Below are 20,316 nucleotides of genomic sequence, written 5' to 3'. Positions count from 1 at the left end.
TATTCTGATATTCAGCCAGGGTTGAAAGCCATTGATATCTGAAAGGCAGCTCCCCCTCTTCCATTAGGACCGACTACTCATGCCTTTGGAACTGGAGGGCCGTTGGAGAACAGTTTAAGCAGCCTCAGGCTCTCTCTCCATGAAGCAATATCTCAGATCTTGTCTTCTCTCTGAATTTTTGTTTGAGCATTTGAATTACTTCTGGTTCTAGTAAACCCAGAACTGGAAGCCAAGTGTGTATTTTTAAAATAAATGTCCCAGGGACACCTGGGTGGCTCAGTCGGCTAAGCATCTGCCTTCGGCTCAAGTCCCAGGATCAAGTCTGCTTCTCTCTCTCCCTCTCCCTTTGCCCCTCCCCCTACTCGTGCTCTCATTCACTCTCAAATAAAATCTTGAAAAGAAAAATAAAATAAATATGCCAGTGCTTATTTTTGGACACAATACCTTATTCTTTCCTTCTATTATTGCCATGCGCTGAGTGATGCTTTCAATCCTGTTTCCTATGTTGCTGTCAGGATCCAGGATTAGGGACTCTTCCTTATTGGAGCAAAAGTCATACCTATTTAAAAAAAAAAAAAAAAAGTAAGTCATCATTATGTTGCTTTGTAGCATGGTCCAGCCCATGGTGACAGGTGAAATAAAAATCACTGGTTAAGTCCTGAGATAACAAAGATAACAAAACACATTTTCTTCTTTTCCTTAGATTTTTTTCCCCTATAATCATCCCCACAACTTAAAAATAGAAAATATATTTTGCTTGCTCTGAAAGCAAACCACACCAGTGTATCTCCATACAGCCTTCCTCTTCTCAATGTTAAATACTAAGTAAAAATGCAAAAATAAGGAAATTTAATACCTAGATTTAAATTAGTTCTTGTAGAGGAAACATGCAAACACAGTGAAAAAAAAAGTTATGCTAATGAATGGAAACCTCGAGGAAATAATAGCATTTCACATCTATAAAAGGTTGGCTTTTAGTCAGCACATTCCATTATACAGCTAATTTTTTCCAGGGCTAATTAAATGTATATGGAAACACACAGCATGAAGCAGTTATTACGTTCTATTTCTTTCCAAGTTTTGGGGTATCATGAGAAGCTCTTTAACTGCTCAGACCTCAAGTGTTCCTTATAAAACGATCTTTTCTGTTTCTAAAAGTCCATGAGATTTCTTATTATATCAAACTAGCTAGCAGAATACCATTTTCAAGAGAGAAGTTACCATGTTCAAATACACATTCTTTTTTTTTTTTTTAAAGATTTTATTTATTTATTCAACAGAGATAGAGACAGCCAGCGAGAGAGGGAACACAAGCAGGGGGAGTGGGAGAGGAAGAAGCAGGCTCCCAGCGGAGGAGCCTGATGTGGGGCTCGATCCCAGGACTCCGGGACCACGCCCTGAGCCGAAGGCAGACGCTTAATGACTGCGTCACCCAGGCGCCCCCAAATACACATTCTTATCAGCAAGCTTCTGTTTTCATATGGTTTCTTACTCAAATTTTGGTGGAAATAGTTATTAATCTCAACAGTCACAAAACTGCTCCCAGACCAAACCCTGAATGCTCTAGTTTTTAGTGGAATCCTTTTTGCTCCCAAAGCTCCAAAGACTGAAGAAAGGCCAGGCTTCTTTGTCCAACAGCCAAGGCCATTCATAGTCCATTCCCTACCTAGAATTTGTGGTGAGCAGAGAGCCTCCCGGGCTCTAATTTGTACTTGTCGTGGGCAAATTACGGGGATTTTCAAACCAGGAGGAATTTCACAGCCCAATTTCCAGAGAGAATGAGCAGTTGATCGTAAGAGGCCCATGGTAGCCATGATTTACATAAGATGACAGTGAAAAAATAAAATAAGTCGAGGAAGAAGGTAGTATAGATAAGATTGTGATGACTAGGAAAATGTTCAGTGATTATCCCTCTCTGGTCTTTGAGCTGAGAAGGAACTCCAGACTGTTAAACCACCGAGTCTTCCTGGGTGGTCTCCTCTCCCAACCTGTCATGTCCGCCCCCAGAGCATTCCCCACGTGCTAAGTGGCCCCACTGGGCCAGAAGTTCCAGGAGACCACATCTACTATACACTCTGTCCTCATGTCACAGCAAGGGCGGAGCATGTCATTGGCACTCTATGGACACCTGCTAATATACACACAGGCATGGGGGACAGATACACTATTTCTAGCAAGAGGTTTCATTTGTTTTCATTGTTCATTATTTTCAAACATCTTGGGAAGCACAGCCCTAGTGTAATAAAGCCCCATATACTCATCACCCAGACTCAACAGTTATCCAGATTTTGCCACAGTTGTTTTGTCTATCCTTGTTTTTTTTTCCCCCCATCTTCCTCTTTTGTGGAGTATTTTAAAGCAAATCTCAGATGTCCTGTCATTTCAGCCCTTACATATGTCAGTGCATATCCCTAAAAGAATGCACATTTTCTAAGATAACAACAACACCATTATTACACCTAATTGTACCTGCAGATTTTCCCAAATGTTGGCAAAATGTCTTTTACAGTTAGATTATAAGATTTAAAGTAAGAAGAATAATAAGGACTGGCCATTCCTTAAGGAATTTATGCCATTTCTACTAGATAGTTTTTATAGTCATCAGGTAAAATAAGCAAACATTTTAACTGTTATTAGTGGAGGAAAATGAGCCCAAGAGAAATTATATACTTTCTCCTTTACTTGAAACATTGTAATGCTATAGTTTTGAAATCCTAAGTCATTCTGCTATACCCTCTGTTCTCTGGGCTGTTACATCCATGCCTTGAACCGCCATTTGACCTCACGTCCTTCACACACACTCAGTACACACGCGAGTATATCCAACGTACATATGCCTTACATGGAGATGGGCTTTATTACACGTGCACACCTGTACTGGACATGTGCGTGTGTACTTGGCATTGTGCCGCCAAACAGCTGAAGTTTTCTCTTGTATCTGGAAAAGAAGCTTTTAATTTCATTCTCCCCCCCCCCCAAAGAAGTGAAAAAGATAAACGAATGCCTCAGACAGAGATCTTAATTGGTCTTCAGGAAAGGCAAAGAAATATGTTCGAGTACAGCGAGTCTAGGCATTTCCCGAGGGAAGTGCAGTCTGCTGCCCAAGTTCACGCAGGGCTGTCAGCCTCTGACCCCCACCCCGCCCCCAGGGGCGGCTGCTGGCGGCACAGGCCCTAGTATGGAAACTATAGGCTAGACTCAAGGCAAGGTCCTTCCAGTGCAAAGGACAGATTCTATGGCCATTTTCTAATTTAGGGACTGGTTTTTTTTTTTCCCTCTTTGTAATTGGAACCATAAAAATAGAATGTCATTTAGGAGCCTGACTATATAACAGCACTTGAAAAGAGATTGAGGGGGAGGGGAATTTGCCTAAGCCTTAAGAATACATCAAGCTCTTAAGGAAGTAGATTGTGCCATGTTTGAAGATGCAAAGATAATCACTGTGCTGGGAACCGTCTTGAGGGGGGAGGAAGCCGAACAACAAGAGGAAAGCAGCGTTCACTCCTGATTTCGCACAGGAAGCCCACAGCACCTCCTGCCAAAGGGAGATAAGAAAGCTCCCAGGCACTATTCTGGACAAGGCCACTGTTATCAGCTTCAGCTCCACGCGGTCCTCTCCATGCTCCAAGCCTCTGTCCCTCGCCTAATGAGCTTTCAGACTCCTACCTCCATTTGCATATAGCACGACAAATACAATGGCACGGAGGTATTTATAACCATTGAGACACAAAAAATTTCCGGGGTAAGGGTGTACTCCAGTCATCTCATCAATTGCCCTGGAGTTGAAACAAATTAGTTTTGGACTAGAGATTGATATAAATAAGTTAAAACAGGCAATTTGACATCTAACACATGGAGCTGTGACTCTATGTGTGACAAGTCAGTCTGTCTACCTCCAAGTAGGAGCCGTCTGTGGGACTCTCCCACCTGGTCTAAGTAACCAGGCTGCTGCTTTCCGCACGTAATGGGAAAACACCACCCTCCATAGATGTAAATGACAGGATAGACCTGCAGCTTTGGGTTGATTTTTCCTGTAGTCGTGATGGATTTGCCCTATTCCCTTCACAATCAAACATTTGGCTCCTCTGTGACCAAAGACAGATGAAGGCAGTCTGGGGCCACAAAGGCAAAGCCAACACTGAGGTTAAACCTACAATCCTGACTGCTGGTCTTAACAGGAAAGCTAACCAGCCATGGGCTACAATAATTGTAATCTACACCATGCAATATTATGCTCTATTATAATAAGGGTATTTTGTGCATGCTAAGCACCGTGCTAAGTGATTCATACTCTATCTCATTAACCCACACAACAACCTAAAAAGTAGGTACTATCATCCCCCCTTTAAGGGACAGGGAGATTGAAGATTAGAGAGGTTAAGTAAATTACCCAAGGTTAAACAGCTAGTAAATGGCAGAGGCAGAATTTGTCATCCGTTCTGGCTCGTTCCCAGCATCTGTGCGCTGAACCCTTCCCCACATGCAACATAATATCCACGGAATACCACTGCATACCGAGAGATTATTATACTTCAGGGCTGCTTTGTATACAGAAAGGAAAGCCTTCTCCAACATTCACTACACCAATTCTATTTGCATTGGGGATTTAATGGTTTGTTTTTTGTTTTTGTTTTTTTGTTGTTTTTTCTCCCTTTCTGCCGTAAAGCTTCTTTCCAAAATACGGCAAACAACTCTTATCACCCACCAAAATGTATATTACGTGCTCAAAGTGTACATGCCGCAGAATTACAGTTTTAATTAGAGTTCCCTTTTTCGTCCCAGAATCAGAGACTGAAGGAGAGTTCCCACTCACCTTCACAAATCCTTTGGATTGCCTTTACAGGAAATGCCAGACAGAGTGCACCCAAAGGTACCGTACCTCTTGTGTTCACCTGTGCTTTTTCTTAGTGCTGGCTTTGAACAATTCTGATCTTCAGATTTTGTTCATTCCTCCTGCCTTCCTCTCCCCTCCCCCTACCTCGAATGCAGAGCTCACACTTTCTTTTCTTTAGAGGATGGATGGCTGCATCTGGGGAATCAGAAGGAAGCGTCCAGCTGGGTGAGCTTTCGCCATTGATGGTTAGTATCTGTATTCTTGGAAGTGGCATCCTCAGAACGGTTCGACACTTCACTGAGCCTTTCTAGAAACTGACTGTCTGTTTAGTGCCTGTTATGATACCCATGCCTCCTGGAGATATCCAGTAGGACTTCTCATTTCTTAAATGATTTCTAGCAAATTCTAGAAGGTCTACTCCATAGCCTGAATCTCAAGATAAAGAGATTTTTTTTTTTTTTGGCTTCCTTTCATCCCATGATAAATAAATGATATTAAGCTGATCTTTCTTTCAACATTTCTGTTCTGCTAAATCCGGACTCTTGGTCGGCTGAAGGGACCTGGCTGTTCCTGAGCTGCTACTAATGTGCCAGGCCTAGGCTTGGTGGGTGGGGGACGATACACATTTAATTCTCATAGTCCAACTAATTCTCACAGTCCCCCTTCGGTGAAGCAAGCATTATTATGCCCATTTCAAAAACCTTTTTACAACAAAGGAAACAAAGACTCAGAAAAACCAAATGCCTTGCTCAGACTCACAGAGAAAGTAGCAGACCTGGGATCAGAACCCAGATATATTCCACTCTTTCCACCACACCAGAACTCAACCCATCACACAAGATGAATTCTGTTCCCAAGGAACCTCCCCAAACCTTAATCACCGTGCTTCACAGGGTGAATCTGGCTCGGAGTCACAGGTTAGAGGAAAACTCTGGGGGTCCTCTGAATCAAACTGGCACAAAGTCAGACACCAAGGGAAAGTGAAAAATTAGCTTTCAAGAGGAGAAGCAGCCCCCAGTCCTTTGGTGGAAGGGGAAAGGGCAGAGACATATTTTATAATTACATTTTTGACATAAATTCTGGTTTGTTTTCATCATCAAAATGTCTTGATGCTAAAACTACAGGAACTCTTGGGCTCCTACCGGCTGATGAATTTTATCATTTAATAAAATCTTGCAACGAAATAACAAATCCAACTTTTATCACAATCTTTGTCTTTCCCTATAACTCACTTGTGTCTGCACAATCCCTGGACATGTTCTGGGATGCAGCTGGCCTGTTTTATTATGAATTCCAATACGCTTGTAGCAGGCAGAAGACTTTAAGGAGGACCTCTGGGGTGGGGGCGGGGGTGCGCCGTGGTGAGCCGAGCACCCAATACCCAATGGCTGCCTATTTGATCCTGAGCCATGCCTAGGAACGAACGCGTATATCGATTTATGATGAAAGCACATTCAGTTGGAAAAGAGGCTCTAGAAAGCTCTAGAAAGTCTCAAGACAGAATAACCTCCCTCTCCTTTTTTTTCTTTTTTGGATGATGAAATCTGAGGACTTCTGGTGTGGACTCTGCTTATCTGTTTAATGGGATTTGACTGCACGTGCTAACTCTGATTAGAATCTGTTTGTACAGAATACTGAATCATTTCAAGTTAGGAAACAAAGGGGTAGAGCAGTAATAAAGAGCAAATCGAGGCTGTAAAATGTCTTTCAAAAAAACTAGAAAGGAAAAAAAAAAAAGGACCACCTGGCAGCCTGCCAGAGGGCACGGCTGGGGCTGGTCCCCGTGATGGCGCGCCATCCTGTATGAGGGCCTGATGTAAACTTTCCTCTGCTACCGTGGGTGTCATGTCAAAACATTAGTGCTAGTGTGTCTGAGCCATCAGATTAATAGAATCTGCAAACACTCTCTGTTCCCCTCCTCTCACGTTGTCTCAAAACAAATAAAACAATATAGGGGAGGGGATGCTGGCAGAAAAAGGTGTGGAGTTGGAAGGAGTGTTTAGACAGAATGGTTCCTGCTCCTTGTGCTCCAGGAAGAGGGCCTGGGCCTTCGGGGTGGTCACAGGGTCACGCCAAGGGGATCCTGGGCGAGTGACTCTCTTGCGCACGGAGAGACCTTGTGACGCCTTGGAGCCCATACTGAAAACTACTTCTTGTCTGAATGGAGAGGGGGGAGTGGAGAAGGCTTCTCGGGGATTGAAGGCTCTGGGTCAGCTCCTTGGACAATGGTGGAGGTGATCCAGAGCCCTGGCCACCTCTGTTTCGATAAAAGCTTTTCCGTGAGCGTCTTGGCCTGTGCTGCTTCCTGCCCTCCAGGGTCTCGTGGTCCATTCACACTCAGAACAAGGCCTGTCTTCCCAGCCTCTGCTTTCCTTCCTCCTCTCTCCCTGCTTGCTTCCACCAAGAGCTCCAAGCTACCCCTGACTCTGGCCCTCTCTCTTTTACAGAATCTGAGCCAAGGGCCAAGGCATCCTGGTAACCCTATTTCCGGGGGGACCAAGGGTGGATACTTCCTTGGCCACACCCAGATGTGGGTCTTCACAAGAACACCTATTTTGTTCCTTCGTTTTTCTTCTAAGTGAAAGAGTGGTCAGCTGAGGAAGGGTGATTTGATAAATAAGAATTCTTCAGGGAAATCTCAAGAGGAGCTATAAATAATATCCTTAAACTCATTCAAGGAGTCTTCAGGTATTAACTCTAAATATTTCAAGCTATGGTTACATTTTGTTCTCATGGAAAGGAAGAAAGCACATGACTTATTATATAGTTGTCGAGGCTGACATGTCCAGACAGCCTTCAGGAATAGGGGTGGGCGATCACAACGTAGCATTAGGAGCACAGAACCTAGACCTAGTCCGACCTGAGTTCAAATCATAGTTTTACCACCTCTTAGTTCTGTCAGCCTGGACAGCAAAAGCCCAACCGTGGGAATCAGAGTCACAGAAAATTGCTCAGAGGACTTACAGTCTTTTCAATCCTTTGAATAGTTCTGAAATAGAACTTTAAAAAAACAAAGATTATTTATTTGAGTGAGAGAGGACGCACACACGTGTCAGGGAGGAGCAGAGGGAAAGTGAGAGAGAGAATCTCAAGCCGACTCCCCACTGAGTGCGGAGCCTGACTCGGGGCTCAATCTCACGACCCTGAGCCAAAATCAAGAGTTGGACACTTAACTCGCTGAGCCACCCAAGTGCCCTGGATCATACCACTTTTAATAAATTCTGCTTTGGTGTTAGGCCACTGATCAGCGCTACGGGCTGTGATGATTTCCGGTCCTAGGGCTCTCACTGTAGTAGAAATGTGCTGGAGGAGTTTGTGTATGATACATCCCGAGGATTATGATAGGAGAAATCATTTTTCTCAGATTTCAATTTCCTGAAAGGTTGTCGTTCTTTTGGTTTGTTTTTATCTGATGGGCCCCTTCATCTTGCAAATGTCTATTTCATTTTTCTTTCTCTCTCTTGACAACTAAGAAGTAAAAGCACATGGGCCATATCTCTGTACTAGCCTTACCTCATTTTCTCCTTCCATTCAGATTTGCTCAATTATTTATTGTACTTTGTGAACCGCCTCAAATTCTTTGGGAAATGAATGTGTTCTTAACATTGCCAACTTGAAAGAAGTAACCTCATGTTACCATGTCTTACTGGTTTTATTATAGGAGTTAAAAGACAAACAGAAGGGAAATAATTTACAGAAGAGCCTCTTGCTGTCAACGATGGCGAACGTCAGGGTGATACTAAATGAGTTAATTTATGTAATGTGCTTAGCACGGTGCCCAACACACACTGGATGGGTTGATAACGTAAGTTGTCATTTTATTATCTCACTAGATAGAGAGCTACTTAAGAGCAGGGACTGCGTCTTGTTCACCATTATAACCTTCAGGCCTAGCCCAGCCATCTGGTAAACAGTAGAGGAGCACACCCGTCTCTTGCTCCGTTGACCATCTGATGAGAAGAGTGAATCCTGACTATGGCCTGACTAGATGTGGATTCCACCCCGTGTCGGCTGTCAACCTACCATCCATCATTTACCTCCAACGTGCTGAAAAAGGGGCACTACTGACCCTCAAGTGACCTCACTTATCTCCCCTCAACGAAGGACTATATCACCACCATCAGTGCCTGTCTACTCACAGTGAGGAGTACGAATGGAGACAGAGGGTCTGACTGGGACCTGGATGAACTCCTCACAGCATTATCCGTTTCTGACCAACTGACAGTCATGGACAATTTCAACTTAGGCAATGATGCTCACATGTGGAGAAGCATCTTCTGGTCTGACAAGAAATAGAAAACCCTCAAGCAACGGTCTTCTCCTCTCCTCCAGGGTAGGCAAAAATACTGGCTCATAATCATTAGCACTATTTTATTCAAATAAAAAAATACATATTCATACATATTCCATTTAAGAAATAAAATCACGTCCTCTGAAAGAAGGAGAAGATTTAGTTTCTTCTGTGATTAAGGAACATACACATTTCTTGAAGAGACAAGTCAAATACGTGCTCATGTATCAAAATATCAGAAAAATATCAGAATATAATTGAGCGCAAGCAAGTAAGATGTCAAGAGCCCATATGTTACCATTGCGGGACGAGACTTGAGTCAGTGAACATTCGAATAGCTGAGGTAGAATTCTCAAATGCAAGTAGATTCAGGATATTATAGCTCCTCTAATTTCCTAAAAAATCTGAAAATTCTACCCTTTCTGGTCCCATCTTAATTTCTTTGGAGTAAATCACTATAGTCAGAAGACCTGTCTAAAGAAGCAAGCACAGGGGAAGCTGGGCGACTCAGTCGGTTAAGCGCCCGACTCTCGGTTTTGGCTCAGGTCATGATCTCAGGGTCTGGAGACTAAGCCCCGAGATGCGCTCCACGCTCAGTGCAGAGTCTGCTTGTGGAGTCTTGGGACTCTCTCTCCCTTTCCCTCTGCCCCTCCCCCCTTCTCTCTAATAAATAAATAAATCTTAAAAAAAAAAAAAAAAGATGCAAGCATGTTTCCTGGGAGAACATTAACCTAAGAGCATGGATCATTTTGTCAGAGTATTGTCCGCTTTCACAGGATACCAGTGTGTGTGTGATGCCATGGGCATGATGCAGTGGGCAACTCTAGAATGATCTAAAAAATACTGGATGAGTTCCAGCAAACAAACTGAGCACTCCCAATGCACCAGCCATGGAGCTAAGTACTTCATATGTATTAGCTCAGCTAACCCTCCAAACGACCTACGGTGTCAGGGCTATTATCTCTCTCTGTTGTGTCGATCGGGAAACTCGGACACACAGAGGTGGTTTATTTTATCCAGAAGCCAGCTGATAGTAGTAGAGGGTAGAGGCAGGATTTGGACTCCAGAGCCCATGACCTTAAACGCTAGACTAGATTTTTCTGCATTCTAACACCTTTTACAATTGCTTCTTGATGTCATTAATGCAGGCCTCTCAAAATGTATTTGCTTTCTGGATCATGAGCCTTTGGCCCAAAATTATTCAACTTAAGGTCTACGTAGTTGTTACAGAGCCAATGCTAGTGGTGAAAATGAGTGCCTGGTAGATGATATGTGAGAAGGCCACTCATTCACAGACTCTGACACGCCACAGCCGGGGGTGGTGTCCTAAGAAGATGCTTAAACTTTCTGTAATGGCAATAATCCCAGGATCTGCCTCATATAAGTTCTGTAATAATTAAATGAGACAGTACATATTAAGCACTTAATGTCCTATAGGTAAGTACTCCATAATTTTCAGCTATAAAAGAAAGAAAAACAGAAATCCTAGACCATAGTCTTCTTTTGGACATAATCTTCTATTTGGTTCTAAGTAGTCTCTAAATACCCATTCTTGTTTTCCTCACCTTACTTACCCAAAGGCTTTTCCACACAAGAGAGTTCTCAATAAGGTAGCAATCAGCGATCTTCTGACGTGGTTTTCAATGATAAACACAAGGCATATGGGACATTAAAAGCCTCAGGAAATGGGATAACATGCCCCCAGATGATTTTTTTACTTTTATCTATTTATTTATTTTGAAAGATTTTATTTATTTATTTGAGAGAGAGAGAGAGCTCACACACACAAATGAGGGAAAGGCAGAGGGAGAGGGAGAAATAGACTCCCTGCTGAGCAGGGAGCCCGACTTGGGACTTAATCCCACAACCCTGGGATCATGACCTGAGCCGAAGGCAGACACTTAACCGACTGAGCCACCCAGCCGCATCCCACCCCCCAGATCATTTTTTAAAAAGCTCAAGTGAAAACCCAAGTTCTTGGATTCTGAGGATTTGATCTTCAGACGCGCAGGACAGACTTTCAGGGACACAAGGCACATGACACATGCCAAGGACGGGCTACAGGAGTAAGACCGCCAACAGTGAGCCTGTGAGAGTTTATCAGTCTAGACGAGCGAGTGACGGGGTGGGCCTGTGGGCAGTAGAAGGCAGAACAGCCAGGCATCAGCCAGGCAGGTGGGCTGAGATAGAATGAATGGCTGGCTCAACTATTTAGCCCTCATGGGAAAAATTCCACATCGGGTCCATACCCACCTTTCCAATTTTGGTTTTAATTTTTCTCAGCCCAAATCTGAGATGCCAGCCAAGTTACTCCTCAAGTATATACTTTTCAACTCTTCAACCCGACCCTATTCCCACGTCACTCTTGCCACAGCTATGTTCCTTGCCATCTGCCATTCTAGTATCGACCCATCATCTTTGGGACTCAGATCTTATTTCCCCCACGGAGTTTCCTCTAAACTGCAGTACTCCCCACCTACCATCCTCTGAAACCATGATGATTCATTTATTCATCCAGATTACAGGCACCTCCCACAGAGACTCCATGCAATGTTCTGGTGGAAATAAGAATGAACGGGAATAATAAACAGGAAATCAGAGACTTGGGTCTCGTCCCGGGCTTGCCATTAACTAGCTGCGAGGTGAAGGATAATTATTTATCTTTGAGCCAGTTTCTCCTCTATAAAACAAGCTCTCTTAATCTCGAAGATTCCTTAATTCTAAGTGAACCAAGCATTCAAAGGGACTAGGTCAAGGCCTGCGGAGGCGTCCATGTCCTCATCGCATTTACTCACCAACTACACACTCAAGCTTTCTCCTTCATTTTCTTTTGTCCCCCACCCCCCCACCCATTCTTCATCTCCTGTGCCTCCTGCAAAAATCCACAGCTTTGCGAGCCCCCTGAGGGCTGAGTGCTTGCTGAATCCTGATCCAGAAAATTAATCCTGAACGACAAAGGAGGGAACAGGACCTCCCTACGAGAGATCAAATACCCCTGCCTGGTAAGAAAGTCGCAGAGAGGGACAGTGCCGCCACCGTACAAGTGCCAAATGGACTGTGTGACTTGCTACCCTCCTCAGGTGGGTCTTATTTAGACCTGCTCATCCCATCGGGGTTTATACCCCCTCAAAGGGTCTATTCCCACCTGTAGGTCTGGGGCCCAAACCAGTGCAGCTCATCCCCAGTTCCCAAAGTAATCGTGAAATCTGACCTGAATTCTCCCAGCTACCCTTTCTCCTCTCCTCTCCCATCCTTGGTGCAACTAATTTAACAGGTGGACACTGAAGGATCCCTGGTGACAACAGTAAACCCAGTAGGTTAGGCCAGTGCCTCCCCAAACCCGTCCCCCTCAAAGATTTCTGCGCCTTCCTCTGGGAACCCACAGCGGTGCACTTAGAGGAGTCCTGGGAGACACCAGTGAAAAGTAACCTTCTGAAATGCCAACCTATTTAGCCTCTCTTATTCCATGAGCTGAAGACACCTGAGAAACAACTTTCTAAGCCTCAGTTTCCCAATAGGGAAATTATGTCCATTCTGTAATATTGTACGGATTAGGGATAATGTAGAGAAAGGGGTGAACGTAGCTTTGACACTACGAAGCTCATTGACTGACACTCATTGATTACATCTGTTATCATTAGACAGCGGCATTCATGGTGACAAGACATCCCCCAAGGTTTCTGAAGAAAGTATGAAGGAAGAAGTTCTAGTGACTTGAAGTGTTTTACAAGGCACCATCTGGCCATAGCCTAAATCCATTACACCCTTTCTATCTTCTCAATGCACCAGGCTCTACTTTTTCACCCGAAAGGGCAGTGAGGTTACATTAAAACCACAGACTAGAGTTCATGTTTCAAGAAACAGTCCACCGATTTTATTCTTTGTGCCACATCAGCACGGGAGGGGAGCAAAACAGTCTGCTAAGTCAATGGAGATCTAACTAAATGTAGACTTCCAAGAACAGGTGCATGTTTTATAAGGGATTTGTCCTATTTATTGTGGGGAGTCCTACTAATGTCCTACTAATTGTACTTATTGTGTTAGGACATTAGTTTCTAGATTCAATTGTGAAAACGCCCATTCAATTTTAAAAAATCTGTGAATATGGCCAAAGAAAATTTGAGAAGGTCTGCCAATCTTCTTTAAGGAATCTTCCCAAACCATGTATCATTACCTTCTGGTATTCCTAATCCTGGGAAGCAACACTGAATTTTGCTCTAAAGATTCCTATAAAAGCCATTCCTATGACTCAGCCTTTTGGTTTAATTTAAACACATAATGAAATGTTTGATAGCAATTACAGGAGACAGTTAATTCATTAGAAGCAATTATTCCTCAGACTTGCTGTATTACCACGAGGAGTGGGAAAAAGAGGAAAATCTCACAAAGCAGAGAAAAGTGGCAGAGAGGCATTTGGCAAATGAACTCGTGCTCTGTTCTCAGGACTTTGTATGAAATATCAATAAAGGGCCCTCGTCCAAACATTCACATTGGGCAGCATGCACTTCCTCATCCAGCAATTATATAACAGAAAGCAAGAAGTTTCTCATTAGTAGGTGAGCATTCACATTCTGCTTGTGATGAAAGCCTCCGGTAGAAGATGGCCAGATTTATTTAAGCTTGTTTGTTCAAAAAGTCCTGCTACAGTGGTCTTTGGTGAATGAGTCTTCTTTAAAGTCCCCATTTTGATTCAAGGTTTTGTGTATGGCAAATTAAAATTCTCGATAGCATGTCTGGCTTGGGTCCACAAACCCGTACGTACCCGGCACAGAAAATATGTCAAGAGACGCATGGGTACAAATTATACGTACACTTAGGAGGAAGGTGGTAAATATTAAAACATGCAGCGTATGATATTTCCAAAAGAGGAGGTCCTCTTCAATTATGCTTCCCTCTGACATCTGACCTACATTTAGCCTCCAGGAAATGTTGACTTTTTCCATGTTTACACTGTTAACACTTTTATTTTGTAGATAGTAGAATATGGGACATAAAATTGTTTCAGAAAAAAAAAATAACAGACATTCATGCTGGCAGTCAATTAAGTCCTTGAGTACATTTCTAATTAACTACCATTAACAATTGTTTTGTTTTGGTCCTGTTAGTTTTGTGCATCAGTGGGGGATGTAAAATTACGTTTCTCTCAGATGATCTATCCCTCACACATCCCTAATGATTCAGGCCTTCCTTTCTCTGCCAATTTGCTGATGTACACAATAGAGGGATGCAATTAAGCAAGCCCTCCTCAGAGTTCTAGATGCCTCTGCCTTTCCTTAGTTTGTAGGCCACCTCCCACCCCCACTTCCCCCAAGAAGCCCAGCAAACTACACTTGGTCGTGGAGTGGCCCGCTTTCCCTAGATCCAATCCCCAGTCCTCTACTACGGGGCAGATGAAGAGTGTTCAGAAACAGGACATCAAATTGTGTGGCGGGGATGATTATAGCCTATTAAACTTCTAAAGCATGTAACTACTGGAGATTCCAGATCTGATTGGCTTTAGAGTTCTAGAAACAGTCCCTTGAAATTCCATGGACACCTATCGGGTTTTTCTTAGCACATCCACCATTTTGGCTAAGAAAGTAATACAGGAGACTCTACCCCTTTCGCCTGCCAGGAGTTGACAATCCAATGATATTTTTTGCCTTCTGAGGGGGCTTGTTGGCAAAAGACCAAATAAAGCAAGCGAGGTTTTAGGACTAACTGGGCAAAGAATGGTAATGCCTTTCTTTGCTTGGATGGGTTGGTCCAAGACCGGCAAAGGTAGTCCAGCTTGGCCCTGAAGAAAATGCAGGTTGACGCCAGTAGTGGAGGAACGGCGGGTTTTGGGGATTTTTTAATGGGTAATTACTCGCATTGTAATTACTGAGGCAGTTCTGCACCACAGAATACACACTTGCATCTAAGACTTTTTTTACAGCCTTCAACTTTCACAGGTTGATTTTTCCAATGAATTTGGCACTGGTCCTCAGAATTAATCCTCAGGTCAAATTGCTTTATAATTTGTAAGAAGCAGAAGGGAAATATCAGTGTGCAGCAACTAGGAAATTATTTCAAGCTTTTTTGAATGAAGAAAACGTCATTTTAAGTGATTTTCTCATTTCACTCATGAATAGCCGTGTATTATAGGAAAGGGGAAGCAGGGCAGTTACCATTTACAGAAGGGGAAATTGAAGCACAGATTAAATAACTGGCCAAGGTCACAAAGAAGTCAGGGCCTGTGCCAAGAATAGAACCCACTTCCTTGCTTCCCAGGTCTCTATCCCTGAGACTGGGAACTGGATATTCTGCAGGTAACGTACAGAGAGAACAAGTTTGATCTTATGCTTGATCTTACATCATTAAAACACACGCGCTGAAGGCCAGTGGTGTGTATCTTTGCTTTGCACACGGTTGGTGCAAAAAGTAGACAGGTGACAGTATATTTGGGCTGAACACTGATGATGTGTAACACGCATTTGTAAGATGCGAGCAACGTGAATGCAACAGAAGCAGCCGAAGTTCCTCCCTGTGTATTTTTATTGGTGGTCACAGAGAGCTGATGAAGAAAAGGAGATTTTCACAAAGAACTCAATGCATTTAACAGTCTTTTTCCACTAAAGGCAACTCTTTTATCATCTATCAGTGTTATTTGTGACCTCGATAGTTAGCTGGGGACAGAGAATTAAAGTGGCCTGTGATGGAAAGTGCATGCGCTCTAAAAACAAAGCTGTGGTCATCGGTGGCCGCAGGCCACTTCACCCTCCCGGGAGAACAGACCCAGACACGTTCAATATTTGAAAAGCGGGCCTCAGTTTTAGAAAGAAGACAAGACAACCTCAGAAACAACTGCTTAGCCTCTGGACACGGATGGGGAGCCGAGCCGTGCTGATGGGTTAACGGCGAGCATCAGGAAGGCTGGCCCAGCAGCGGCCCACTCACCACCCTCCTGTTCGCGGGGAGTAAATGACCCAGCCAGGCCTGAAATTCTCCGGTCAGTTACCGGCGGGGCTCCTGGGCGCTCAAGCATGCGTCAATAAAAGCAGTCTTGCAACATCTCAGACACTTCCTGAGAAAAATGTAACTGGTGACCTGGAATACCAGCATCGTGCCAAGGCTGTCCGCTCCCCGTTTCCTGCCCGGACCCCACAAATCCATCTGCTCCATTTCCCAAAGAGGGTTCCCTTCCCTCCAGCCCAAGACTGTTACTCGTTCCTTTAGAGACCAATCTCCACGCAGCGGGCAAGCTCATCCACACTATTCCCTGTGAGATGGACCCAGCACTGTGGCCGAGCGCTATGTGGCAAAGGACCAGCTCACTGCATGGGCGGGTCAGTAGTCCCACTTAGTGTTTCAAAATCCAGGGTCGGAGGTGAAGTTCTAGAATCTACTACGGACTTGCTCAGTAGGAATCAGCTCTCCCACGTCCCACTCTGCCCCACCCTGGCCTTTGCCAACCCACAGGTCAGAACCACTTCCTCCCATGACAGGAAACGAGTGAGTGAGACAGGCCGCACAAACTGGGACGGTTACTTTAGTCCCCCGCTGGACGGTTTTGTGTCGTCTTGCTTTTGCCTAACTCATCTGTATTGCCTTCGTTTTTCTTCTTCTGAAAACTCGTGTTCTATTTTCCTCAGTTCTACAGCCCACACCTACTACATTTCCATTTCTCAAGCACAGCAAAATCACACTTTACTTTCCACAACTCGCGTTCATTTCTCAGAAACGTGCGTTAGGTTAAAAATCGTCACTCTTGTGAAACTCTCTCTACAGTAGGCAGAAAATTCTTTTCAAGTTCCTTAAAAGTTTTGGAAACTTAGACAGTTTTATACCACAGCTAGCAGTCATCACAACCTTGCCTTTCTAGTACCTTTCCCGAATACATGACCTCATTTGAACCTCATATTGTCTCTGTGAAGTGGGTGTAATTATCTGTCTTTTATACGAAGAGAAGCTGGAAACCACACACCTGTGAGAGGTACTATGAGCTTACCTACCCTTATGCATACCTCTAGGTTATGCCTACGCTAACTGGGAACAAATTTAGGAGTATCGATTTAGAAGTCTCTGCTAGTGGCCAAGGATGAGGAAAAACCCAAATTCCCCTTCATTTGGTATTGATAAATTATTTCAATGCTATTAAAAATTCAAAAGAAGGGGCACCTGGGTGCCTTAGTCGTTAAGCGTCTGCCTTCAGCTCAGGGCGTGATCCCAGCATTCTGGGATCGAGCCCCGCATCGGGCTCCTCCACTGGGAGCCTGCTTCTTCCTCTCCCACTCCCCCTGCTTGTGTTCCCTCTCTCGCTGGCTGTCTCTCTCTGTCAAATAAATAAATAAAATCTTTAAAAAAAAATTCAAAAGAAATATTCTAGCTCTCCTACTACTTTACCACCCAAATGTGCAGAAAAGTAAAAGGGGAAAAGATTCTGCCATATTTCCGCTCAGCTCATTAGGAAGGTGAGCTGAAAAGTAACTACCTTTTTCCTCCTTTCTTTTATTCCTAGTGTTTTGTAAGAACAAACTCTAGGTGAATCAGAAGCATAGCTAAAACATAGCTCAGCAGCGTATCAGTTTTTTTTTTTTTTTTAAAGGAGGAAATTTCTGTTAATTTTATTGAAGGTTCTTATCTCCACAAAGGTGGCCTAGTCGAGCAGTAGTTCTGACCATTTTAAAATATATTTATGTATTTACTGGACTCCAGAAAACGATGCAATTTAAGTCTGAACCTCTTTAACTTAGATATATTAACTAATTGGCCATAGTAAGCCAATTAATAAGTTTGAGTGACTTAAACCAAACACATTCAAACCTCAAACTAATTCAATGCTTCCGCTGGGTCCATATATAGATATGTCCTTTAACTAGAGCCTAAAATTTAAATACCAAGAATTACTCTACATATTCACCAGTAATGTGGACATAGTAATCACCTAATCTCTAACAGTCATACGTAGATACCACCATGCAAATATGTAACTATGTAACTCAAAATAAGATTCTAAAAATTCATGCAATAGAACCCCCTTTATTCAAACGTCACTAACTAAAATTCCTATCATCTACAAGGGAATCTAGGTGTTAAGTACATAAAACACATTTATATACAGACATATTTGAAAACTTCTAGTAAACTATAGCAGGCTCCATTTATCTGTCAATTTTAGCTTCTATCTCTCTGACAGAGTGAAGTAGAATTATTCTATCTGTGTCCTAGCACACAAAGGTCCTGTGTATCTTTCTGAACTATTTCTAAGTTAAATGTACTGATTTAACCACCGAGCACCGAATTCAGGCCTGACGCAGGTAAGCTACTCAGTTTGTTGACTTGGGGGGGGAAAAAAGAAACTTCTTATGGATATGCACATTTTGTAGCAGATAATTTCAAGCAACAACATATATTTTTGTAATGAAGCATCATTGAAAAAGTTAAAGCGTGCATTTCTGATCTGTCTTGTGATTGGTTAAAAAAATGCCTTGATCAGAGAATAAGTCAAATGGTCAACAAATATTTACTGAAGATTTGAGGCACTGCTCTGAGTCCTGAGACAAGAGGAATTAGACATCTTTCCAGACCTTGGCAAGCTTACTCTGTGACACAGATGAAGGATCCCGTGTACCACAAAGAAATCAGAAAAAGAGAGCTAACGTCTCCAAAGTTTTACTCCAAATGATCTCATTCCCCAAACCATATTTTATCAGCATTATTCAAACCCAACTTTATAACATATATTTCCTCACTCATAACTGCTATTTCTTAACAGAGTTCCTAGCTCTGCCCTAAATAGAATTGAAATTTTATTTTTATTTTATTTTATTTTATTTTTTTAAAGATTTTATTTATTTACTTGACAGAGACAGACAGCCAGCGAGAGAGGAAACACAGGCAGGGGGAGTGGGAGAGGAAGAAGCAGGCTTCCCGCCGAGAAGGGAGCCCAATGAGGGGCTCGATCCCATAACGCCGGGATCATGCCCTGAGCCGAAGGCAGACGCTTAACGACTGAGCCACCCAGGCGCCCCTATTTTTATTTTATTTTTTTAAGCAGGTTCCATGTCTAGCATAGACCCCAAGAGAGACTCAAACTCACGACCCTGAGATCAAGACCTGAGCTGAAATCAAGAGCTGGATACTTAACTGACTGAGCCACCCAGGTGTCCCTAGAATTGAAATTTTAGATTTTTCTATTGTCAAAACAAAAATTAAAAACATCTATAAAAGACTATGTTATTCCCCGAAAATTCAACTTGACACTTTTCTCCAAATAGCTTAAATTATTTAGAAACTATTCACTTATTTGTATGTTAGGTTAGCACAAATATCCAGGCCTTAAGGGAATGGGTCCACAAGTACGGATGCTTACCCCTAAATTAGCAAAATCACACAAACTCTCAGTAGATCTCACTTTCTTTTGGGTTAAGTATCCACAGTGGTAAGGAAGATATTCAAGACTTATAATTTCTCCGTATTTCTATTCTTAGAAAATGACATTCACATGAGAAATTGGGACATGTGTGGAAATAGCTACTTCTTCTTGGGAACCCCAGCACTCACCAGTAGCTTTCACTATCAGAATGATAAGTGAAAAGATAACAACACAAGGAGAAGCGTTGAAATGGCAGGAAAATTCCAGAAAACGAAACAGCCACTTCTGTTTATGCTAGAATCGTGTCTTACACTTTATCAAGCCAATTCTGTTTTCATTTTTTTTTAAATAGCAACTTTCCCCAACACTCTACAAGTGGAGTTAAAGGCAACAAAGCAAATATTATGGCATAATGCTTGTTCTTGGGCGGTCTCAATAATATCTGATTGTTGCATTTATCAATTCTATTCCTGTCCTTCAAATTAGCTCTCATGAACTGTCCTGAGCATCATTCCTCTAGACTAAACAAAAATGGGAAAGGAGCAAACAGGACTCAGTCATCAACAGGATGCAAGGAAACGCTGCACAATGACCAGAAGGTAGGGACGTATCCACTCAGCAAATACACAGTAAGCCTCTTCTACTGTGTGTGCTGGGACCTAAAGATCCAGAGGTGCTCCCAACCAGCTCAGGGCTTAGAGATAAGACAAATGTATGTAAACCCATGGAAGGAACAAGGCGTAAATGAGGCGTGGCTCCTGCTGAAGAGGGAGAAAGGTGTTTGGGGCGGTCAGGAGAGTTAGCAGGGAAGCTAAGCCTTGTAGGATAAAGAAGGCAGGAGGCAGCAAGTGGGTG

The 20,316-nt window shown here is 43.1% G+C and overlaps 1 protein-coding gene across 2 annotated transcripts in view; it reads right to left on the bottom strand.

Moving 5' to 3' along the window:
• Nucleotides 1-20,316, bottom strand: part of FLT1 (fms related receptor tyrosine kinase 1) — a 171,316-nt gene that overhangs the window by 91,306 nt on the left and 59,694 nt on the right. For both annotated transcript variants that reach the window (XM_045797039.2, XM_087865221.1), the window contains exon 11: nt 445-559. In XM_045797039.2, the coding sequence (XP_045652995.1) occupies nt 445-559 (115 nt within the window). The remainder of the gene's footprint in view (nt 1-444; nt 560-20,316) is intronic.

Source organism: Ursus americanus, chromosome 10 (genome assembly GCF_024610735.1).
Source record: "Ursus americanus isolate L20-20 chromosome 10, mUrsAme1.1.p, whole genome shotgun sequence".
In the NCBI taxonomy this organism is placed as follows: domain Eukaryota; kingdom Metazoa; phylum Chordata; class Mammalia; order Carnivora; family Ursidae; genus Ursus; species Ursus americanus.
This window is presented reverse-complemented; position numbering and strand designations above follow the sequence as displayed.